The sequence below is a fragment of the Gracilinanus agilis genome, chromosome 3 (genome assembly GCF_016433145.1).
Source record: "Gracilinanus agilis isolate LMUSP501 chromosome 3, AgileGrace, whole genome shotgun sequence".
NCBI lineage: Eukaryota > Metazoa > Chordata > Mammalia > Didelphimorphia > Didelphidae > Gracilinanus > Gracilinanus agilis.
The window spans coordinates 642,148,054-642,172,396 of NC_058132.1; the positions used below are offsets into that span (position 1 = coordinate 642,148,054).

Genomic DNA, 24,343 nt, shown 5'->3' on the forward strand with positions numbered 1-24,343 from the left:
AGGCAATCTTGAAGAAGAATCTGATAGCTTTCTTCAAGTAGATGAAGGGCTGCCATATGGAGGAGGGATCGGGTCTGTCTCATTTGGCATAAGAGGGAGGAGCTAGGAACATTGGGGTGAAATTAGAGAAATGAATGTCTGAAAGTGGACTGGGTTGCCTTGGAAGGTGGTGAGCTCCCCTCCTTAGAGGCCTCCAAGCAATAGATGGATGCTACTTGTCAGAGATGTCATGGAGGGCATCTTGTGCAGGTGTGGCTTAAAGTCAATGGCCACTGAGGTCTCTGGTAGCTCTGCCGTGGTGTGATTCTGGGATTTCAGTCATCATGTAGTCATTCTTTTACAAGTGTTTTTTAGGCATATTTTCCCCAAACTTGGTTATAGTATCCTTTATTAGTCAAGGTCCATGTCCCAACTCTCCTTTAGGTTAAGAGGGTCATCACTATTCATACCATACTTGAAAGACAGTGTAGTCCAATGGAAAGAGCGAAGGATTTGGAGTCAGGAAAAAAACCAACTTGGTATTAAATTCTGCCTCTGCTACTTGCTAGCTGTGTAGGCAAGTTATCTATCACATATCTTGTTGATATCCAAATCATTTAACATATATGTCCATATGTAATCACAAATAACATATGTATCACTTGGACATGTTACCCTAACTACATATCTATGTCTTGTTTGCACCCAGCTGTTTGCACATTGCCTTTCCCATTAGAATATGAGCTACTTGAGAACAAGGACTGGTTTGTCTTTCTTTTATTTATTTGTTTGCTTATTTATTTATTTATTTATTTATTTATTTATTTATTCAGCCATCCATTCATTTATTTATTTATTTTATAGTATTTTTCCATGGTTACATGATTCATGATCTTTTCCTCCCCCCTCCCTGAGATGACAAGCAATTCCACTGGGTTATACATGTATCATTGTTCAAAAACTATGTCCATATTAATAATATTTGCAGTAGAACGATCAGTAAAAGTCAAAATCCTAATCATATCCCCATTGAACCATGTGATTGATCCTATGTTTTTCTTCTGTGCTTCTGCTCCCACAGTTCTTCCTCTGGATGTGGATAACGTTCTTTCTCCTGAGTCCCTTAGGATTGTCCTGGAGAATTGAATTGTTGCTAGTAGAGAAGTCCATTACTTTGGATTGTACCGCAGTGTACCCGACTCTGTGTACAATGTTTTCTTGATTCTGCTCCTTTCACTCCGCATCAATTCCTGGAGGTTGTTCCAGTTTACATAGAAATCCTTCAATTCATCATTCCTTTCAGTACAGTAGTATTCCATCCCCATCAGATACCACAATTTGTTCAGCCATTCCCCAATCGAGAGACACTCCCTCATTTTCCAATTTTTGCCACCACAAAGAGCACAGCTATAAATATTTTTGTGCAAGTATTTTCCCTTATTATCTCTTTGGGGTACAAACTGAGAAATGGTATGGCTGGATCAAAGGGCAGGCATTCTTTTAAAGCCCTTTGGGCATAGTTCCAAATTGCCTTCCACACTGGCTGGATCAATTCACAAATCCACTAGCAATGCATTAGTGTCCCAATTTTGCCACATCCCCTCCAACATTTATTACTTTCCTTTGCCATCATATTGGCCAGTCTGCTACGCGTGAGGTGGTACCTCAGAGGTGTTTTGATTTGCATTTCTCTAATTATAAGAGGTTTAGGACACTTTCACATGTGCTTATTGACAGTTTTGATTTCTTTATCTGAAAATTGTCTATTCATATCCCTTGGCCATTTGTTAATTAGGGAATGGCTTGATTTTCTGTACAATTGACTTAGTTCCTTATAAATCTGAGAAATTAGACTTTTGTCAGAGGTTTTTGTTATAAATTTTCCCCCTCCCCAATTTGTTACTTCCCTTCTAATTTTGGTTGCATTGCTTTTGTTTGTGCAAAACCTTTTTAACTTAATATAATCAAAATTATTCATTTTACATCTTGTAATATTCTCTCTCCCTTGCTTGGTCTTAAATCCTTTCCTTTCCCATAGATCTGGCAGGTATACTATTCTATGTTTACCTAATTTACTTATAATTTCCCTCTTTATATTTAAGTCATTTGCCCTTTCTGAATTTATCTTGGTAGAGGGTGTGAGATGCTGCTCTAAATCTAATCTCAACCATACTGTTTTCCAGTTTTCCCAGCAGTTTTTGTCAAATAGTTGGTTTGTCTTTCTCATTATCCCTACCACTGAACATAACACCCGGCACATAATAGAAAATTAGTCAATGCTGATTGGGTATAGTGGTTGGAGTGCCAGGCCCAGGGCTAGGAAAACTCATCTTCCTGAGCTCAAATCTAGCCTCAGTAATTTACTAGCTGGACGACTCTGGGAAAATCACTTCACCCTGTTTGTCCCAGTTTCCTCATCGGTCAAACAAGCTGGAGAAAGAAATGTCAAACTGCTCCAGTATCTTTGCCAAGAAAACCCAAGTGGGGTCACAAAGAGACAGACGTGATGGAAAATGCCTGAACAACAAATATTTGTTTGTTGACTAATATCTACTTGCCTCAGTATTCTCATCTATAAAATGGAGATAATGATTTTGGTCTCGTTGGGAGGTTAAACATGAGGTTCAAATGAGAAAATGTGTGCAAAGGACTTTGCAAACCTTAAAGAGCCTGAGGAACAAAACCAAATGATTATTGCTATTGTTACTGATCTTATTGTTAGCACTACTACTATTTCTACTGATACCACATTCACACTCTATTCTGCACCACTCTCTTGAGCCTGGAAATCCAAAGTTTAAGCCATTTCTGAGGCAACTCAGGCCCCAGAGGCAGTGATTTCAGAACCTGAAAAGTTGGGTCTTGACTTTTGCTGAGAGATTCCCTACAGAGGGAATTCCTGTCCTTTACTCCATTTTATTTCTGGGCAATCAATTAATCAATAGATCAATGATTGCTGTTGTTGGAGAGGACATAGAATGCACTGTCCTAAGGTCCTGAGAGAACCTCAAAGGAATCCTTGCCATGTTTCTGTCCACTAGAGGTTTGTAATCCGATTAAAATCCCAGGGCTTATGGCACAAAGGGGAAGGAAGGAAGTCAGAATGTAAGGCACCAAGTGTTAGAGGCAGACAGTGAGTATTTGACTAGTGCAGAGAGTGGGTTGATAACCCTGGGTTTGAGCCATTGGGCAAGGGCTTACGGAACTCCAATTAAACCTTAAAGGATGGGCAAGATTTGGAAAAGTGGAAGAGAAAAACAAAAGAACAGGATGAGGGGAGGTGGAATCGGTTACCACGAGAAAAGACCTAAAGCTGAGATGGAGCTTGGCTTATTCTGGGGACGTTGAATAGGACTGAATAGATGGCTTACGTTGGGGTGTAGTGGGACCTCGGATTGTATAACTAGATGGGGAACTGATTTTTAAGGTCCTTGAATGGCAAATGCCATTCTGTAACTCCTAGAGGTTGAAACTTTCCACTGGTGAGCGAATCATAATAGTGGACCCTCTTCCCGAAAAAGAGATAAAGGGGCCACAGAGCTAGATAAAGAAATCGCTTGATTAGTCAGTCAAGAGGCATTTATTAGATAATATGTTCACAATAGGATGTCCAGAAAAAGATACAAAATCAATACCAAGTGATCGGCGAGACTCCAGTATCTGAGTGTAGAGGGATCAGGAAATGCCTCCTGTAGAAAGGGGTACTTGCACTGAGTGCAACAAAACAAGAGATTCTGGAATGTGAAGGCCAGGCGGGAGGGATTCATTCCAGGCATGGGGGACAGCCTGGGCAAAGGCACAGAGATGGGAGATGGAGAACAGTAGGAAAGGGAAGCAAGACAAAATGTATACAAAGAGAGGAATGGCAAAAGAAGCCACTGCTTGAGTTGACTGCATGTGTTGTCTTGTTGGATGGTAGGGATTGCATTCTTTTCCCTTTCTTAAGGCCTCAATCCTTTTCCTCCTGGCTAATGACCACCAGGGAAGGTCCACTAAGCTCAGACCAGTCTGTTCCTGATCTTTTCCTGCTCTCTTAGAGTAGTCTCTCTGCTGCCTCCCTGCAGTGGTTGGTCTCTCTCTGGGCCCTGCATCCTTCTTGCCAGTCATAGCTGACATCTCATGGGTGACCCAGTCACCAAAGATGGTCAAAGCCTGTGTGAGTGTTGGACAATTTAACCAATTGAACTTCCTAGGACCAGTCAATGGGCTGATTTGCCCTCATCTTCTAACTCGCTCAGGGGAACTTCTCATGTTTGATGGTAATTCATGGACTACATGAGCTTTGCATATCTTAAAGTGTAATAGGGTAAGGTCTGTGTAAAGCTGGCATTGATATCAGACAGATAGTTGGCATGGTGGATGGTAGAGCACTACTAGTCTTACAGTAAGGAAGACCTGAGTTTGAGTCCTGCCTCAGACACTCATTAGCTGTGTGATTCTGGGCAAATCACTTAACTTTTCAGCCTCAGTTTCCTCATCTGCAAGATGAAGGTAAATAATAACTATCAAGCATTTATTAGTCATTGACTACATACCAGATACTCTGCTAAGTGCCAGGGACGCATAAAGAGGCAAAAGACAGGCCCTGAGCTCAAGGAGCATCCTGATGGGAGAGGCCATATGCCAACATGTAGAAAGCCAGCTCTGGACAGGGGAAAGAGGAAATCATTCAAAGAAGGAAAGGCCTGGAATTAAGAGAGGTGGAGAAGGCTTCTGGGAGAAGCTGGCATTTCCCTCGGGACTTCAGAGAAGCTGAGAGGGTCAGTAGAGTCAGATTGGAAGACGCAGAGAATTCCAGAAATGGGAAAGAGCCAGAGCAGATGCCTGGGTGGTTGTGAGGATCAAAGAGAGGTTTTATTTAAAGTGCTTTGCTAGCTTTTAAGCATCCCAGAGACTTCGGTGATACTCTCTGTATAACTGCTGGCCTTAGGTGGGTTCAAGCCAATTGGACATTTATTAAACACTTTACATATACATTCATTCATTCATTCATTCATTTATAGGCATATGGCTGTGTAAATGTGTATGTATATGTATCTCTCTCTCTCTCTATGTGTGTGTTTGTATATATATATATATATATATATTGGCAAGGCAGGGAAGAAGGTGTGTGTTTACTGGGGAATTCTGCTGAAAGCATAAAATACTGCCTCGGGGCCACGTAGAGGGATCGGGGACGAGTTCCAGTCTCTACAGCCTGGGACATGGTCCAGTGGGCTTGAACAGAGTCCAGATCTCCAGTGAAGACAAATGAATTGCAAACTTGAACTGGAATCTAATTGGTGCGCGTCACCGAGCCGGTCTCCTGATGTGACGTCGCCCGGCTTCCTCCCTCTGCCTCGTCGATGTGATGAACTTTTCCATTTTTCCTTTTAACAGATCCTGATCAATGCGACGGTTTTTGCCAGAATGTCTCCCGGGCAGAAATCCAGTCTGGTCGAAGAGTTTCAGAAGCTGGAGTAGGTCCTTTGCAAGCACAGGCTGGTGACAAAGGCTGCCTGGGGAGTCGGGGGGCTGCTGGTTTGGAGCCTTGTTCTACAGTAGATTTTCCTTTGGGATCTCCAGCTCGAAGGGAAAGCGGGTGTGCTGCCAGGCAGCAGCTGGCACGAATGCCTGGGAGCCTCGGCCGTTAGTCCTGAAAATATCCCAGCATCCATTTCCCCGAGGATTTCTCTGTCCTTCCCCGGTCCCAGGCCAGGGTCCTCAGGAAGCACATGAGACGAATGGCCTCCGGCTCCGTTAGAGGGCTGGATAATCCCAGCGGAGCTTGTTTTCATGCTGCTTGGCTCATGCCAAAAGCCGGGTGCTTTGCCCAGGACTGATGCAGGGGGAGCTCATGCTCCCTTACTCCACACGGCTCTCCCACTTTGGCAGCAAACTCCACGGGTGTCTCATTACTTCAACTAAAAAATTCACCAAAAAGTTTTTGGCCCATTCTGGGAGTTAGAAGAACGAGCAATAAGCCTTTAAGTGGCAGTGATGTGGCCAAGGGTTTCGGGCTATTGAGATGCCTCCTGAGCTCTCGGCTTCTAGATTGGGGGCTAAAGATGGACCTGGTTTTGTGAGACACGATTCTAGGGAGAAGCTTGGCTCCTGCCTTCTTAGCTTCAGATGGGCTTTCTGAGCTGGACAACAAGCATGTTTCTACCCCTAGAATACTTGTCCTGGGGGGCAGCTGGGTGGCTCAGTGCATTGAGAGCCAGGCCTAGAGATGAGAGATCCTGGATTCAAATCTAGACTCAGACACTTCCTGGCTATGCGACCTTGGGCAAGTCACTTAACCCCCATTGCCTGTCCCTTACTACTCTTCTGTCTTGGAACCAATACATGGTATTGGTTCTAAGATGGAAGAAAAGGGTTTTTAAAAAAGAATACTTAGGGGCAGCTGGATGGCTCAGTGGATTGAGAGTCAGGCCTAGAGATGGGAGGTCCTAAGTTCAAATCTGGCCTCAGACACTTCCCAGCTGTGTGACCCTGGGCAAGTCACTTGACCCCCATTGCCCACCCTTACCACTCTTCCACCAAGGAGCCAATACATGGAAGTTAAGGGTTTAAAAATATAAAAAACAAAACAAAACAAAAGAATACTTATCCTGATGGTCCTGGCCTGAACGTTGTGGCTTCTATCTCAGCACCCCAATTTTATAGCCAGGGAAACTCAGGCTACCCCAAGACTTAGATGAATTGTTCATGATTCCATGGGACTACCCCAGGCAGGAGGAGCACCCCAGCCCTCGCATCCATTGCCTGAGCTGCAGTACTGCTTGGTGCTCTGCTCCAGGATCTTAGACTAACTCCCTGAAAAGAAACTGGGGGCTCCAGGCCCAGACCCCTGCTGACCTTGCTGTGTGCTCCCACCCTAGTTGCCTTGAACTTGAGGCAGTCCCAGGCCAGGCTGCTTTGGTACTAAGACTTCTACTGACTTTACCCTCTGTAGTTACTTTGTAGGTATGTGTGGCGATGGAGCGAATGACTGCGGGGTAAGTGGGGGGCGCACTCCTGGCATGACCTTAATCCCAAGTGGCAGGGCCTGTGGAGATGGGATCCCCGGCTGCTACAGTGCCTCTGCCGCCCAGGCTGATGGCCCCAGCATGCTGGGCAGTCAGTGTCAGAGGTGACCCCTGATACCCTCCAAGAGTCTGGGTTCTCGGGGGCAGCTGGGTAACTCAGTGGATGGAGAGTCAGGCCTAGAGATGGGAGGTCCTAGGTTCAAATCTGTCCCGAGACACTTCCCAGCTGGGTGACCCTGGGCAAGTCACTTGACCCCCATGGCCCACCCTTACCACTCTTCTGCCTTGGAGCCAATACACAGAAGTTAAGGGCTTAAAAAAAGAGTCTGGGTTCTCCCAAAGCCTCCTTCCCTTCTGAATTTCATGCAACTCAACCCAAAGTCAATCCCCCTCCTCCTCTCCAAATGTATTTCCGGAGCTGTGTACGGAGCTCCCAGAGAGAAGGAGCTCTTCATTTCTGCCTGGGTATTTCACCAATTGGCAAACACTTATCAGGCACTTGCTGGGCGCCAAGGCCTCTGCTGCGTGCTGGGCATCCTAAAAGAGGCAGAAGACCATCCCTGCCCTCAAGAAGGTGGGAGCCAACGTGCGAACAAACAGACAAAGCGAGCTCGCCACACGCACAGGATAAATGGGCCCCGATGGGCAGAGGGGAAGCGCCGGGCCTGGGAGGAGTTGGGAAAGGTTCCCTGGAGAAGGGGGCAGCCGATTCCTTTAAATTCAGGGAGCGCTTTGTAGCATCGGCTATTCCAGGGCCTCGGAATCTGTTTGGACTGTGGGCTCCTCTGGTAGAGCCCGTGGATGGTGACTGCAAGTGCGTACAGTAGAAGTAGAGGCTTCGGGGAAGGAGCCAGAGTTTAGCTGAAGTTTAGGATTTAACCGTAATCCCAAATTACAGTCGAATACATGTTACGGGCAGTAAAGGAAGCCAGTTGTGTTGAAGAACTACCAACAGCAGATATACTTTAACAAAAAGACTTAGATCAAGAACCCCAAGACTCGCTAGTGCTAGAGACATTGTTGTTGTTCAGTCATTTCAGTCCTGTCCAACTCTTCGTACCCCATTTGGGTTTTTTTGGGCCAAGAAACTGGAGTGATTTACCATTTTCTTCTCCAGCTCATTTTACAAATGAGGAAATTGAGGCAAATAAGATTCAGTGACTTGTCCAGGGTCACACAGCTAGTAGATGTCTGAGGATGGATTTGAACTTGGGTCTTCCTGACTCTAGGCCAGGCACACTATCCGTTGCACCATCCAGCTCCGCAGGTGCTAAAGATTCCAAGATCCAAACGACAATCCCTGCCCTCCAGGAGCTTACCGTCTATTGAGAGAAAGAAGTGCAAGATAACTCGAAGTGAACAGTGCTAATAATAATGGGGGGGAATCAGGAAAGGCCTCCTTCAGCTGAACTTTATGAGGAAGGGGAGGCCAAGGTGAGGAGGGAGAGCATTCGAGGTGAGGGGAGCAACCTGGGCCGAATGGTGATGTTAGAGGAGGAGAAAAGAGGAGACTCTTTCAGTCAGTTGTCCGGATTTACTGCCTTCCCCTTTGGAGTACGTGTAGGAGACATCTTGGCAGAGGATGCTTCCAAGTGGCTAACCCTAAATATCTGCATTGCAGGCTTTGAAAATGGCTCACGTGGGCATCTCCCTGTCGGAACAAGAGGCCTCGGTGGCTTCCCCCTTCACCTCGAAGGCCTCCAATATAGAATGCGTGCCCCGCCTCATCAAGTGAGTTTGCCTCTTCCCCCAGTGCTGGCTTTTCCAGCTCCCGGCCTGCATGGCCCCACTGGGGAAAGGGCCGCAAGCCGGGCAGATCTTGGCGGCTGGGCTCCAAACCACACTGGATCAGCCCGGGCAGTCCTGCTGCCGCGTTCTCGAGAAGCCAGGAAGAGGCGGGAAGGGCCCAAGAGAGGCCCCCAGATTCATGGAACGAGGCTGAGGCTTTAGACCATTTGGCTGGGGGTCCGAGTCTTCGTGGTCCTTCTGCTGCTTCAGTGGGTCACAGCTACTAACACCTTGGCTTGCTTGGGAAGGGCTATTCTCCTTCACATTTGCAGGGGCCTGGAGTAGCCCAAGAAGAGCATCCCTTCCCTCTCTGGGCTTTACAAGATTCTTTGCTTTCTTTTCAACTCTTATCTCCCATCTTCCAGTTGATCCAGGTATAAAGGATGGGAAGGGCTTCCCTTGGGGGGTTGAACGACTCGCCAGTTTTGTGGCGATTCCTAAACTTCCCTCTTCTCCCCGCATCAGATACTTGATCCAAATTCCACTGGACAGGCTTTGCCGTGGTGCTGGTTGCCTCCCCAGAGCCTTCCCTTCCTGAGGAGCCCCAGGCAGAGCTGGGTGCCCAGAAACCTACTCACTTTCCCCATTTCTATCACATGCCGAGATTTCTAGCTTTTTTTCCCTACCATGCTATAAAGTTGGCAGCTTGCAAATTGCTCCCCCATTTCCCAGACTTGGGTGAAGGTTGCACTGCCAGCCGATGTCCCAGCGCCCAGCCCGGGTGCTGCCATTTCGCCTCTCTGAAGTCTCAGAGTTTTGTAGGAATGGACCAAATGGTGGGGCCGGAGGAGAATAGAGCCATCTGTACGGCGCCCAGCAAGCCTGATCCCTGCTAGCTCGGAATGCGGGAGCTGTAGGCAGGGGCATCGTCCATTCGCTCTCTGAATACAACCCTTTGCCTGGCTGCAGCCTTGGTCTCAGGTCCTACTGAGTCTTCTCTGGATCAGTGGTCCAGCCCAGAGTAGACCATGCAGCTTCCGAAGGACCTAGTGGGGCTCCAGCTGGGAAATGGGCTCAGTTCTTGTTTTAAAGGGGCTCCCCATAGCACTGAGGAGGACTTGAGAAATGGGGAGGGGAGGGCTGAGCTCCCAGAAGGCTTCATCAGGGAGTGCATCCAAAGCGCTTCCCTTTCCAAAGAGAAGGAAGGACCGAGATTCCCTTTGGGGGAGTCTCGCAGTCTGAGGGCCACCAAGAATGAAATGTCGGAATGGCATCCGCCTTGGTCCAGGCTGCGTGGCCACCCAGAGATGGGCGCGTTCCTAAAAATCATGAAATAGGGTAGACTTACAGCCAGAAGGGCTCATGGAGGTCTTTGAGGCCACCCCGTTCATTTGACAAAGGAGGAAACTGAGGCCAACGGAGGTTAGGGGACTCCTCAAAGGTCAGACAGCTACAAAATGGCTAGCAAAGCCAGAAACTGAACCTGGGCCCAAATCTCGTATCCTTCTCACCGAATCGTGCCCACGCCCTTGTTGTATCCACAGCGTGGTCAAGCATTCGGTTCGATAGCCTGTAAGGAGCATTTTCATCCGGCCTCACAGACACAGGGACATTTCTAAAAGTGACCACTATTTGTTTGGCCAAACACACCACCGAGTGATAGGAGGGAGAGAACCATATGGCTAGAGGGCCCGTGGCCCTGAGGGAACCCAGAAGAAAAAGCATTTCTCCCAGCCTCCTTTCCTCTAGGGTTTCTCTAGTCATGTCAGTGCTCACTCACATCCAGTCACCACTCAGAGCAACCCCAACAGGTTGGAACGACGACCATTGCTACCCCCATTTTACAGAGGAGGATGTTAAGGCTGAAATGAAGCTGACATGGCCGCCTAGTTAGGAAGCACCAGAAGCCCTGGGGGGCCTCTCCTGACTTTCTCTCTAGAGCCTCTTCTCTGCACCAACAGCCTCTCTCGAACATCATTGGCAATCGGTTGCCGGATAGCCACGGCAGGCATTCGTTGACACAAACGCTGCAGTTGAGGGCACAGAGAGGAGAGCTGTAGCGGAGCCCGAAGGTCTCCCCATCAGGGCTCTGTCCAAGTGGGCCCAGCCCAGTTGTTTTCAGGTCTCCAGGGAGCTCAGGGCAACCGCACTCCCTGGCCACTATTTCAGAGTTGGAGATGTTGTCAGGGGTCTATGCGGTCCAGCCCTTTCTGCCCTTTTACGTTCCCATCGTGCTCGCCACGAAGCCAGCTAACCCTTGGCTGCAGATCTGTAGTGAGGGAGCCCTCCCAGCCCATCCGGTTAGGCGATGCTTTGAAGGCCAGCAACGTCCTCCTGACTAACTGACCCCCCATCTCTTTTCCTGCACTAGGGAAGGGCGTGCGGCTCTGGTCACCTCATTCTGCATGTTCAAATACATGGCCCTCTACAGCATGATCCAGTATATCGGAGTTCTTCTGCTCTACTGGGTATGACTCGGGCCCCTGTCCCTTGGTCAGGAAGGAACAGAGAGCAGAGCGTCCCAAGTCCAGAAGGGACCTCGGGGGTCAGCAGGTCCCACCCTGGCACCTTTCAGATCAAGAAACAGGCCTAGAGAAGAAAAAGGAGTTAGGGTCAAAGGCGTAGCTTTGAAGGAAAGACCTTGGAGGTCCCCTACCAATGGCTCATATCATCATAGGTCTGGGGCTGGAGGGGACTGCGGAGGCCATGGAGGTCCAGGAAACCAACGCCCAGTTATTTAGACTTAGAAAGGACCCTGCGGGTCATCTAGTCACAGCACCTTAGGTTTAGAACGGAGGGGGCCTCAGAAACCATTTTATGCATTGGGAAAGGGAAGCCCGCAATGCTTAAGCGACTTTCCAAGATCATAGAGGTTGTACACAGCAGTGACAACATTTGAACCCAGGTCCTCTGATCCCAGAGCCTGCGCTCTTTCCATTGGGTCAGATGCCCAATCTTCTTATTTTAAGAGGCCCAGAGAGAGAAGTGGATTTAGATCCATAAACCTAGAATGAGAAGGAACTTGGAGTTCAATGGTTCATTCCTTTTATTTATCATGTGAGGAAACTCAACCCTGAACGGGGATGGAACTCAACCCAAGACCACAAAGCTGGTAGAGGACAAGTCAGGACTCGAATTCAGGTGCTACCGCCAGAGAAGATCAAATAGGAATACTCAGCAGAATATTGGTGCCAATGTCCCTCCTCAAACTCCATTTGATTCTAAGAAGGAAAATAAGAAACTGGAAAGGCTGGAAGGGGGAGGCCTTTCTCAGCAATTCTAGCCTTTCTCCTTTTGGGGATCTTAGTATCGTGACTTCTCGAATCCCCACATTCCATCTGCAGCTGTCCTTGACCACATCTGTAGAGTTTCACCTGGATGAAAGGTTAATGATTTGAAGGATGCCTCGGGAGGAGTGGCGGGGCCACACGGACCCAGAATTGCTAAAGGAAGCAGTAAACACACAGCTAGGCCTAAAGAGTGCCCTGAATAGAGGTTACTAAAGGCAAGACCTGTTAGGAAGTCATGATCCCTGTCACCAGTCCTGCATCTGCAGTCTATCTCCCCATCCTGCAAACCACTGGCTCGTTGTGGATGGACCATCCCAAGATTTCCCCCTGAAGGTTTACTTGGGAAGCAGTGGAGGGAGCTATTATTATTAGCCATGTATGCCTACGAGACCTTTCTGTGGGCCTTGGGCAGCCTGTGTCTGGAGACTTCCCTGGATGGGCTCTGAGATGAGCCTTGGTTGGGGTCATTCATCAGTCACATCCTGTTATGTAATGGATGGCAGCAAAATACAGGGTCAGCCTTACCCAGAATTCCAGGGGACCCCCCTGGAGAACTTTGGATGAGGGGCCTGTTGAGAGGGAGTTAGTCAGTTGCTTCTGAAGGGTTAATGTGGGCAGATCACACTGCTTACTGCTTGGGGGTTCACCTCAGCGGGCTATTGTGGCTAAGCCATCGTGGTTTCTACTAGCCTGCTTAGTAGGGCTAGTCCTTACCAATATCAATACAACAATTATTTAGTGATTTAGAGATTAGAAATATTTACTATTAGCAAGAGAGCCAGTTTAGCCAAGTGCCCTTCCCCCCCCCCCCTCCTGTGGGGCGGGGCGGGAAGGGCAGCTTCAACCTAACAGATCAGGGTTACCCTTTCTTCATCCTAAACCTAATTACCTCCTCTAGCTTTTCCCTTTCCTTCTTAATATAAGCTTTACCTACAATATCTGTGCCTGGGAATTATTTGGGGATAGTCACTGCTCCTAGTTATCACATAGCTTGAATCCACTCAGCTGCCAGTTTTAAGAAGATCAGATCCATCTTATTGGCCAAACACGTCGCCGATATCACTTTACAATTAGAAAAGACATTTAATTCTTTGAGACGTGACCCAGCCTGATTTTGAGCTTACCTCGCAAGCACGAGAGCCGAACTCAACAATTTTTCTTCCTGCCACTCTCACGTCCAACTTTTACATTAAATTTACATCCTCTTTATTCGAAATAATGTGGGCTTCCATTTATCTAGTCTTTGAATTTTAAGAGAGGTTTCTTCACGGTAACTCATGAGGAAAGAGAAGTAGATTGAATATTATTATTCCTGTTTTACACATGAGGAAACAGAGGCCCAGAGAGGCAAGACTTGTCCAAAGTTATCTAGTTAGTAAGTGTCAAAAGTTGGACTAGAACTGAGCACAAAGACCATCTTTCCACATTGTCTTTCCTCCTGCACCAAGATAGATGCCTTGGATTGAGAAAACACTTCTGTTGGCAGTGGCTTTTGTGGAATGACTTTGTACCACACCGTGGAGGCTCAACAGCTCTTGTGATAACCTGGAAGTTTAAGAAGACTCGAAATAAGATTAAAAAAGATGGCGGCTCGGATTGAACCTGACCCATAGGTCTGAATTTTCGCCAAAAAGCCGCTTCAGTTGAGCTGAGCCTTTTTAAAGGCTGAGGGTGGAGGCCATCTCTGTGGGAGTTTCTATATCACACTCCAGTCATCCACTGCATTTTCCAACCACTGGCCAAGGCCATAATTATGGAAGAGAGGCCATTCGCTGAAAACACGATTCTAGCTTTTAAAAACTTTTAGGTCTTCTGTATAATAAAGGACAGTAAAAAAATCTGCTCAGCAGCCACTTGCTATATCTGTGGCCTCAAATACACTTGACACAAATCTAATAGCAAAAAGATATTTTCGTTTTTATTTTCCACATAGAAAAAAACGAGGCTCTACCTTCACTGTTTCAACCTCATTGAAGATAGAGTGCTCTTGTGTGGCCCTAACACCAAAGCTTGCAAATGACAAAGTGATACAAGAGAAGAGAGGGGAGAACAAAGGCTCATCTAGTCCAAGGCTCGGCTTACATTCTATTCTTGGCAAGGTTTCATTTGGGGACACAAATGTCCTCTACAGAAAGGGCCAAGCATTGAAAGGACTCTTTGCCAATAGGCTGCTGCCCTTTTGTCTGGATCTGTCAGAGACTGCCAGCACTCCCACCACCACCACCACCTCTCCTAGACCCTGAGAGCCTGGTAACTGAAAGGCTTCTTCTGTCGCCATCTCCCTTGACAAGCTCCTGGCTAGAAATCAGCCATTTGGCTTTCTGGAAACCCATTTTGTAGTTCCAGTCATGTTAGCTTTTTTCCTAATGGCAAGAGATTGCATTCGCCAATCAATGCTTCCCTTTTTCTTTTCAGAAAACAAACAGCCTTTCCAATTACCAGTTCTTATTCCAGGATCTGGCCATCACTACCCTCATTGGGATAACAAGTAAGCATCTTGTAAGACTTTCTGCCTACAGAGCCACTCTCAGGCTGATTCCCCTCTAGCCAGAGAGCTACCCTCTCCCAGTGGAATTGCATCTCTCATAGTCAATGTCATCAGAGCCATCGGATGTGCTCTTGGGTTCTGGCAGGGGTGGTCCTCAGTGGGGAAGAGGAAAAATAAAGGACTCATTATGAATAAAAAAGAATGTTAAAAAATAAAGATAGGGAGGAAGGTAGGATATGCTGCCTGCCCTGCCCTGTTGTTTTGCTCTCTCCTCTGTGGAATATGGTAGAATAGAGTCCAGTGAACTGTAAAACCCTTGAGGGCAAGACCCACTTCATCTTTTGCTTCAATTCCCAGAAGCCTAGTCCAATGCCTGACACACAGCAGGAGTGCTTTGGAAATGATTTCTGGTCCTCTAATATACTTGATGATAAGTACATATCCTGAAATGAAAGAACTGTGTGAGTAGGCTTGAGGGCTCAAGTGGACCCCAAGCTCCTTGTGGGTCAGCAGGGCATGTAATAGAGTAGCTACAAAAGCAAAGAGAATCTTGCACTGCTTTGAGAGGGGCATGGCTTCCAGGAAGAGGGAAGCGATTGTCCTATTGTGCTTTCCCCTTGTTAGGCCTCATCTTTGTTCAGAAATAATTTATTCAAATCTGGGCACTGACTGATAAAGGATGTAGATAACCTGGAGTGTCTAGTAGAGGCAACCGTAATGGTAAGGGGCTTTGAGTCTGTGACAGAAAAGGAATGATAAGGATCGGTTGAAGGAACTAGACAAATTTAGCTTGAAGACTCATGGTGGAAGGAGTGAAGGAAGAGTGCTGTTGAGGGGCAGCATAAAGAAGGGGATAGAGCACTGGACTTGGTATCAGGTAGACCTGGCTCTGAATTCCATCTCAGATACTTACAAGCTGTATATCCCAGGTCAAGTCACTTAATTTTCTTATCTGTAAAATGAGACATGGGACCAATTGTTATGGATGTCTCTAAGATCACCTCTAGCTTTAAATCTATGACCCAATGATCAGTGAGAGCTTTGGTCAAGAATCTGAAAGGCTGTCATAGGGAGGAAGATAAGTCACTTTTGGTTTGACCCCAAAGGGCAGGATCGGGAAGAAAGAGTGAAAGTTTCAAAGAAGCTGGATTAGGCTTCAGATTAATTCAAAGCTTCCTAACCACAAGAGCTGTCTGAAAATAGAATGAATTGCCCGGAGAGGGGGTGGTTTCCTTCTTCTCTGGAGGTCTTGAAACAGAGGTTGGATGACACTTGTTGGCTATATTATGGTGGGCTTTATGTCTAGGGATGAATTGGACTAGATGGCCACTAAAATCACTTTGAATTTTCTAATTATGTGAAACTATGAGAATTTGTATTTCATATACTCTATTGCTTCCTATATATTAAGGAGAATTACTACGTATCCCTGTGTCTGGGGTTGGGGTCAGAGATACCATCTAGTGTGATGCTTTTTGAATTTTCTTTGTCCTTGGGAACCCCAAGGAATGCCTTTCTTTAAAAAAACTTGTTTATTTAGAATATTTTTCCATGGTTACGTGATTCATGCTCTTTTCCTCCCCTCTTCCCTCCCCCTTCCCAAAGCTGATATGCAGTTCCACTGGGTTTTACATGTATCTTTGTTCAAAACCTATTTCCATGTTATTCCTATTTGCAGCAGAGTGCTCTTTTATAGCCAAAACCCCATTCATATCCCGACTGAACTACATGATTGATCCTATGTTTTTCTTCTGCTTTTCCACTCCCACAGTTCTTTCTCTGGATGCGGATACATTCTTTCTCCTGAGTCCCTCAGGATTGTCCTGGGTCTTTGCATTGTTACTAATAGCAAAGTCAGTTACATTTGATCGTGCTACAATGTATCTGTCTCTGTGTACAACATTCTTCTGGTTCTACTCATTTTGCTCTGCATCAATTCCTGGAGGTCTTTCCAGTTCACATAGAAATTTTTTAGTTGGATGTCTTCCTTTTAAACAGAATTTGGTTAATAATTGAAGGGAACAGGGTTCTTTTACTGGGCACATGTTCCCCATAATGTAGAGATATGGGGAGGGGTGGGTAGGTTGATGGACCACCTCTTAATTGCTATCACCAATTAAAGATGTTTTGAGATGTCCAAAGGAGGCACTGAATAATGAGCTCCTAAAAATCTAGTTATTAAGCCACCTGATCGGTTCAGGTCATCCCTGGTCCCAAGAGAGCCATTGGAGACCTGTGTCACTTTAATGGTTATGATGCTGGCCTACCCAATAAACTGGATATAATCAACGAATTTCTATTGTTGCCCCAAAATCAGTTTTTCAAAGTAATTTTAATTGTAACAAAACATTATTATGGAAAACCTCATTGGAATAGATGAATTTTCTAGAAATGGTCCTTTTATTCTACCTTCCAGAGAAGAAGGCAGCATCTTTCCACCACGTTGAGTACATTCTAAGCATCTTCCCCTTCCCTTTTTGTCTTTCAGTGAGTTTGAATGGTGCCTACCCCAAGCTGGTTCCTTACAGACCCCCAGGCAGGCTCATCTCCCCTCCTCTGCTCTTATCTGTGCTCCTCAATGTGCTTTTCAGCCTGGTCATGCACATGTTGGGTTTCATTCTTGTTCGGCAGCAGCCCTGGTACTCTGCTACTGATGTCTTCAGGTACATCCTCATTCACTGTCATGCAATATAACTCAGTGACGAGATCCATTAAGTATCTACCATGGGTCAGGCCCCATTGTAGGTCCTGGTGATACAAAAAGAAAATGGAGACAGTCCCTGCCCTTCAAGGACCTCACATTTTACGCTGGGGAGAGGCATGGGTGAAAAGAGGTACCCGTATCAGTAAACTTCAAAGTGAAGCCCAAGTAATTTGCAGAGGAAGAGAGTGCCGGGAGGATCAGGAAATCCTGGTGTTGGAAGTGGAACCTTGTGGAAGTTAGGGTTTGGCTCCAAGAAGCAGAGATGGGGAGGGAATACATTCTAGATATGAGGCATCACTTGTGCAAAGGGAGAAGCGGAGACCTGCCTGATAATCTCTAGCAGGGGTGTTTGAAGGGAAGAGAGAACTGATATTCATTCAAGGGGGAGGGGCAGGGAATTAATATTTATTTAAATTCAATCCAGTCAAAACGTTTTAAGTGTGCATTAGAGTTAAAACACCCTGCTAGCAGGCCTAGAGACAGGAGGTCCGAGGTTCAAATCTGACCTCAAACACTTCCCAGGTGTGTGACCCTGGGCAAGTCACTTGACCTCCAATGCTCACCCTTACCACTCTTCTGCCTTGGAGCCAATACACAGTATCGACTACAAGACAGAAGGTAAGGGTTTTAAAAAAACACACCATGCTAGGTAAACTGAGAGAAGAAAATGTAACAGTTCCTGTCCTCCAGAGGTTTCTATTTTACTTCTTTTGCTTACATTTTACCGTTTTTGATCTGTCAATTAGCATTAGAGTAGGGTTTGGCAGGGAGGCTTTGTTAAAGACTTTCTCTTTGGGGGCAAAGAAGTGTTGCTTATCTCAAGGATTCTTTCTCTTTTAAATCCTGGGGCTCTCACTCTTGGAGCCTCTCTTTTTTTCACTAGTCACTGCCACCTTTTCTACCCCGGGCCCAGCCTCATCTCCTCAGCAAGGCAGGCTCTTCTTGAGGCCAAGTCTAGGATGTCTTCCTCTTTGTTCAGGGTACCTGGTGCTGCACCTTGTACACGCTCTCTTTTTATGAAGTGATGAGTGTTCCTCTTCTGGCCCCCTTTTCAGTGCCTGTTCCCTGCCGAGAGCCAACATCTCCAGGACAACGGCTTCACCGATGATACCAGGGAAGGCTGATCCTGACAACTTCACCAGTTATGAGAACACCACAATCTGGTTCTTGGGGACCCTCAATTGTATCATTGTCGCACTGGTGTTTTCCAAAGGAAAGCCTTTCAGGCAGCCTATTTATACCAACTGTAAGTATTGTTGGCATGGCCCATCCATGTGTTAGGACCACAAAGCATTTCATGGCTACATTTACATTATGGGGGAAACTGAAACCCATGGCTGGAGGTGTCTTAGGATATGGTTCATGATTTCCAGCTCATCCATAAGTGATAAAGAAATAAGCCATTTTTTGCCTTCCTATTTCTGAGGCGAGGGAGCCTCATGCCAATTGTCCCAACTATCTCAAAAAACAGCTCAATGATTTGCCATCTTCAACTTTATTCATTCAATAACATACTTTCTGAATCCAAATACAGAAAGCATCTGTGAGTTCATCAGCATGGGCTAGAGCTGTTTTTCATTTATGAAGATTGCAGCCCATCTACGACTAAGTAGATGAGATCTAAGGATTTGCCAGAGGCATCTAAAGGCAGAAAGGCTCTGAAGCCTAGAGTCAGCATTCTAGGGCAGGAAAAAGACCTTAGCATCCATCTAGCTTCTTTTCCTCACCACCACTGCTATTTTAAAGATGAAGTATGGAGGGGCTGAGATCTATATCGGCAAAAAGCATATCCGCATGGATGAGACCATGCAACCTGGAAGTATGAAAGCAAATTTCCTTATTAAAACTCAAAGATTCCATGTGGCTACTTTGAGTTATTTCTAGGAAATAATAAACAAGAGCTATTGCAGAGGGAGCTGAAAAGATGAAGACCATGTGTGTACCCTCTTGGTTGTGTTTTTTTTTTTTTTTGCCTTAAGTACTCTGCATTGTACAGTGTGTGTCATGTGGACATCCAGTGACTAGAGTCAGGACTGATTTAGGAGCAGTAGCCAATGTTAGTAACATTAGAGAGAGATGCTGAGAATTCTAAGTGCTTTCTCCTGTTCGGTCCCTTCAGATATCTTTGTCTTTGTGCTGGCGATCCAGATGGGGGTGTGTCTCTTCCTCCTCTTTGCAAACATACCTGGTCTCTATCATCGGATGGATGTAAGTATCCTTTGTCCCTGGGGCTGATGGTGGGTGCCCTATGCTGATGGAGCTCTCTGCAATACTTTTGTGTCCAAACCCTCCCTCGTGGATGGCGATTTCCAGCAGTGGCCTTGGCCCATCGGTGCTTGTCACCGATGCTGGACAGGACAACAAACCCAGCCTGATTCTCCTGTCTTCCCTGACCTTTAAAGCGTCTTGTGAGTTTTTCTTCTAAAAGATCTCAATATGCTCCGCAAACCTTGTGCTTCACCCCCTTCAGAGCCTGACAAGTTGTTTTTCAAATGCTTTGCTTTCCAAACAGCTTTGCCTAGAGCTTGTTTTCCCTTAATTCTCCAGCCCATTTGTGATTCCAGACAAAATGAATATGTATTTTTCCTGTTTGCTTACACTTCACCTCTTGAAATTACTTTCAAAGGGCCAATTGCTATGCTTGTCAGGTATCTTATTTCCCTTACTTTTCCCTCCACCACATATTTCAATGTTTAGATACCTTTGAAACCCCAGAGAGAAGTCTGAGATACACAAGATCTGGAAAAACATCGCCCCTAGTTCCCACTTGTGAGCCGGGGTGGCTCCTTTTCACGCTGCCACAGATCTGTGATTTCATCCCTTTGGGTGCTCCTTCCAGAAAGGGATGCAGGGATAATCCTTTCAGGCTTGCCCATTCCACGGGCCTCTTGTCCATGGCCTCCCTCCATCGACAAGCATCCCTTGAATGTCTGCCGTGTGTCAAGTACCAACCTCAAGGAGCTCCCATTCTATAAAGATTGATAACACGCCCCCATATGTTGTAATATGTACAATGGAAGCATATGCTATTCACACACACAGCCATTTGGGGCTGGGGGCTGGAGGGGAGGGGCACCTGGGGAGATATGGAAGGCTTCATTGAGGAGGTGGCACTTGAGCTGAGCTGAGAAGGAATCAGAGGATTCTAAGAGCTGCAAGTGAAGAAGGAAAGCGTTCTGAGCAGGAGGGGCAGCCTGTGCAATGGCTTGAAGATAACAGATGGGAAGGGCCCCAACGTCAGGCTGGCTGGACCCTGGGGGGCTTGTAAGAGACACATTAGAGGTAACCTGTGAAAGGCTTTTCATGTCAAAAGGAGCATTTGCATTCGATCTTAGAGGCAATAGTTTGATCCCAGAATTAAGGAGTTTCCCGAAGAGGGGAGTGACACGGTGCAGGGTGCCACTGGCAGCTGTATTCGGGCTGGGTTGGAATGGAGAGAACATTGAAGCAAGAAGAGCATTTAGGTGTCTATGGTAATATTCCAAGTCATTATCTATCTTCTGTCAATACGTTTAGCCAGCCAGCTAGCCAGCCAGCCATCACAGATTGTGGTCCCCCAAACTAAAGAGAACCTTTTGGATGTGGTCTGCCCAGGCAGAAGGCCACAGGCCTCATCTAGCCTCCTGTGCTGGTCTGAGTGGCTCCCTCAGTGTGGGGGCCAGCAGGGGCATCAGCTGGACCTGAATTAGTGAGGATCTTTTGGATAAGAGAAAATGGTTCACTCCTGTTAAGACTCTTCAGACCAAAATGGGAGTGGCAAGCACAAAAGCGATATGCATTAATGTAGGAAAGGGGAACCACCGGAAAAGAATGGGCTAATGAGAGAGGAGGAAGCTTCCTTTCTCCCAACTGCCTTCCAGATTACCTTGACTTTACCACTTTTGGGCCACTGGGCTAGGTTTTGGGTTCTCTATATTTCCTATCAATGTTCTTATAGTTGGACATGTTTACCCCAGGGAACGTTAGCACCGTGTGAAGAGGGAACGCTTTATTCTTTGCCTGTTATATCTCAGACTCTAACATAGTGTCTGGAACACAACAGGTGCTAAATAAATGCTTGTACTTTGATTATTGGATTGAGGGTGTCTCTTGTGGGGCATGCTGGATAAGTGAGGTGGGACCCAGTCGAGCAGACTTTTAATGACAAGCAGAGGAGTTTGGACAATCAGAAGAGTAATGGGGAGTCATCGTGGGGTCTAGAATAGGGGTATAATGCTATAAAAAAGCATTTCGGGGAAGATCAATCTGGCACTAGGGTACAAGAGAGCTTTATACAGGTAGGAATTCAAGAAACAGAGTCTACTCACTGTTCCTCACCCAAAGTCCTCCATCTTCCATCTCTGAGCCTTTGCACTGGCTGTCCTTTCTGATTGGAATACATTCCCTCTCCTTCATCTCTTAGTTTCTTTCAAGAAAAATAGTCATGGGGAACAGCAAGGTGGCTGAGTAGACTGAGAGCAAGGCCTGTAGATGGGAGGTCCTGGGGTCAAATGTGACCTGAGACATTTCTTTGTTGTGTGACCCTGGGCAAGTCACTTACTCCCAATTGCCTAGTCCTCATCACTCACTCTTTTACCTTGGAACTAATACTCAGTTTTGATTCTAAGATAGAAGGCAAGGGTTTAAAAAGAAACATAATCTTGAATTAGAGAAGACAGGTTCCATCTCTAGATGAGACTGGCTGACTAGGGAAGTTGGCTCGAGGAGATCTCTGCTCTTCTTTCTTACCATAATGCATGAGTCGCTGACTACTTCGATTTCTGGGTCTCTCCTAGCTCATCTGCACACCCACTTCTTGGAGGATCTACCTTGTCATTATGCTTGCTGTCAATCTGATTCTGTCCCTGGTTGTGGAGGTAAGTGCCCTTGGATTATTGGAGGTGTGAATGGCTACTCAATGAACGTCTAGAAAACACCAATGGGAAGCTCTATAGAAGAAAGGACAACGGCCCAACAGTCCAGTCTTCCAGAGTACTCCATATCTCTAACGATGGGTGTGTGCTGGAGGGAGAATGTTTATGACCCTGACTCTGGCTGGGGTATCCAAGATAGTTATTTCTTCCCAGAATTCCTGCTTCATGTTCCCCAGTCCAAGAGGCCATTTCTCCCTTTCTTTCCTCCTCCTCCTTCCTCTTATCCTGCTCTCAATTCTGATCTTCCTTCTCAACAACTTCTCACATCTGGGCTGATCTTCTACCATTCCAGCTTTTGGAGTTCTCTTGGGAAACCCCGTTCTCTAAGGCGAAATTCCTCAGTAGAGTGGAAGGGAACTTCCGAATCCCACCATTTCCCTCTCTTTGCTATTAGAATGCAGCCTCTCACTTTTCTGTGGTGCCCGGTGCGGTCTCTGGGGGTCTGATGATATAAAGTGGGTGTGATTTAGAGAGCCTGCATTTCTCTCTGCCTTCATTTCCTCACCTCTAAAATGGGGATAATAACACCAAATTCAATAGGATTGTTGTGAAGACTAAACGAGTTCTCCTAACAACCAGACTAATCAAAAATATAATGGTCTGCCTCTCTGAATGTGATGCAGTGAAACAAAAATGTAGTAGCCTGTTTCTCTTTTCCAAGCATGCTGGGAAAGCAGACACTGGGATTCTTCCAGTTGAGATGGAGTGATTAAATTTCAGAGATTTTATCGACACGATTCATTCGTTGATTAGTGATTGGACCTCTGACTCCATACAATTCTGATGCTCCAATTCGTTTTTATTCGCTGGGCATAAACTGACCAGGGACGGGGAGATGGTGGTTTCTAGGGGATTGTGAGAGACTAGAAAGAATTTAAAAGTGTTTAAGGACTACCCCGAAGTGGATTAGTATACAGAGTTGTCTATAATTTGTATGTGGGAAAATGTTACTTTGCGAGACCTTTTGATTCACTTAACAACCAAAATATTCGAGCTGATGTGACTCAGAGAAAGATTAAATGAGAGCTGCGCGCCTGCTGCCCTTTAAGTGAAATATATATGACGTTCTGCAAACCTTGAAGCAATGTCGGAATGCATGCGATTGTTGTGATCATTCTGTTTTTCAGGAGGCCATCATTGAAAATCGAGCCCTTTGGCTGGCCATCAAGCGAGTTTTTGGATATCAGTCCAAAAGTCAGTACAGAAAATGGCAGAGGGTGGTTGCCAGTGAGGCAGCCTGGCCACCCCTGAACCACACTTCCTACTCTGACAGGCCAGAGAGTGCCAGAGGGGTGTCTTATAGTAACCCTGTGTTCGAGAGCCATGAAGAAACTTCATGAAGGATGACACATCATGGGGGTCTGGAGTCAATATGGCCCAACAAGACAGAAAGGGATAAATGGACAGACTTTAGGAACTGTTAAACAGTTCCTTCCCCAGAAAGTTCCTTCCCGTTGAAACTAGAGGTTTTGATGAACAGATCAAATCATGATTATCAATTAAAGTCTTTTTGTCCAAGTCACGTGTCTGTAGAGGGCCTGAAGCTCTTTCGAGTCCTCTTCTCTCTTCCCTGGTTCATGGACATTTCTTGGATATTCAGCTCCCTGAGGGTGCCCAGAGGAGGAGATAAATACTGAGGTCTCAAGACTTTCAGAGAGAGGAAGAGAGCAAAAGCACTCACAGATCTAATGAAAAAGTTTAATCTCTATCTCTCCTTCCTTCCCTTTCTTCTTTCCTCCCTTCCTTTCTTTCTTCCTCTCTTTTCTTTCCCCTCTCCTTTCTTCCCTTCTGATGCCTCTTCTGCCTTCTCTGCCTAACTAGGAAGTAACTTTTTATAAGAAAGGCTGGAAAATCAATCCATCAAATCCTAGATTCATGGAATCTAACAGCATATTCAGTGTCTATCTAGCCTTTAGTCCCCTTCATTGCGAAGAAGATGCGTCTCTTTCCTCACTCCTTTTTTCATTATCTTGTCACTCTATTTCCTGTCTTTTTCTATGCTATTTTTTCATCTCGTCAATGCCCGGAGCCCAAGGCATTTCTGTACTTCCGGGGCAGGTGTGTTACTTGGTCGATATTTTCCATAGACTTCAATGTGTCCACGTTGTCTCCTCGTAATCCCTGTAAGCTCCTTGAGGCCAGGGGATGCTTCACTGTTGTCTTTTATCTTCAGCACCAAGCATGGTGCCAGGCACAGAGAATGTGCCTAATAAATGCTCCTGGATTGACAG

The 24,343-nt window shown here is 46.2% G+C and overlaps 1 protein-coding gene across 1 annotated transcript in view; it reads left to right on the forward strand.

Moving 5' to 3' along the window:
* The window catches only part of ATP13A4 (ATPase 13A4), a 102,205-nt gene extending 78,586 nt beyond the window's left edge, over positions 1–23,619 (forward strand). Inside the window, exons 21-30 of the mRNA XM_044667649.1 lie at positions 5,359–5,438; positions 6,917–6,959; positions 8,611–8,720; positions 11,089–11,185; positions 14,423–14,495; positions 16,984–17,158; positions 18,255–18,445; positions 19,319–19,407; positions 21,975–22,055; positions 23,240–23,619. Coding sequence (XP_044523584.1) covers positions 5,359–5,438; positions 6,917–6,959; positions 8,611–8,720; positions 11,089–11,185; positions 14,423–14,495; positions 16,984–17,158; positions 18,255–18,445; positions 19,319–19,407; positions 21,975–22,055; positions 23,240–23,452 — 1,152 coding nt within the window. The 3' untranslated portion in view covers positions 23,453–23,619. The remainder of the gene's footprint in view (positions 1–5,358; positions 5,439–6,916; positions 6,960–8,610; positions 8,721–11,088; positions 11,186–14,422; positions 14,496–16,983; positions 17,159–18,254; positions 18,446–19,318; positions 19,408–21,974; positions 22,056–23,239) is intronic.
* The last annotated feature ends 724 nt before the right edge of the window (positions 23,620–24,343 follow it).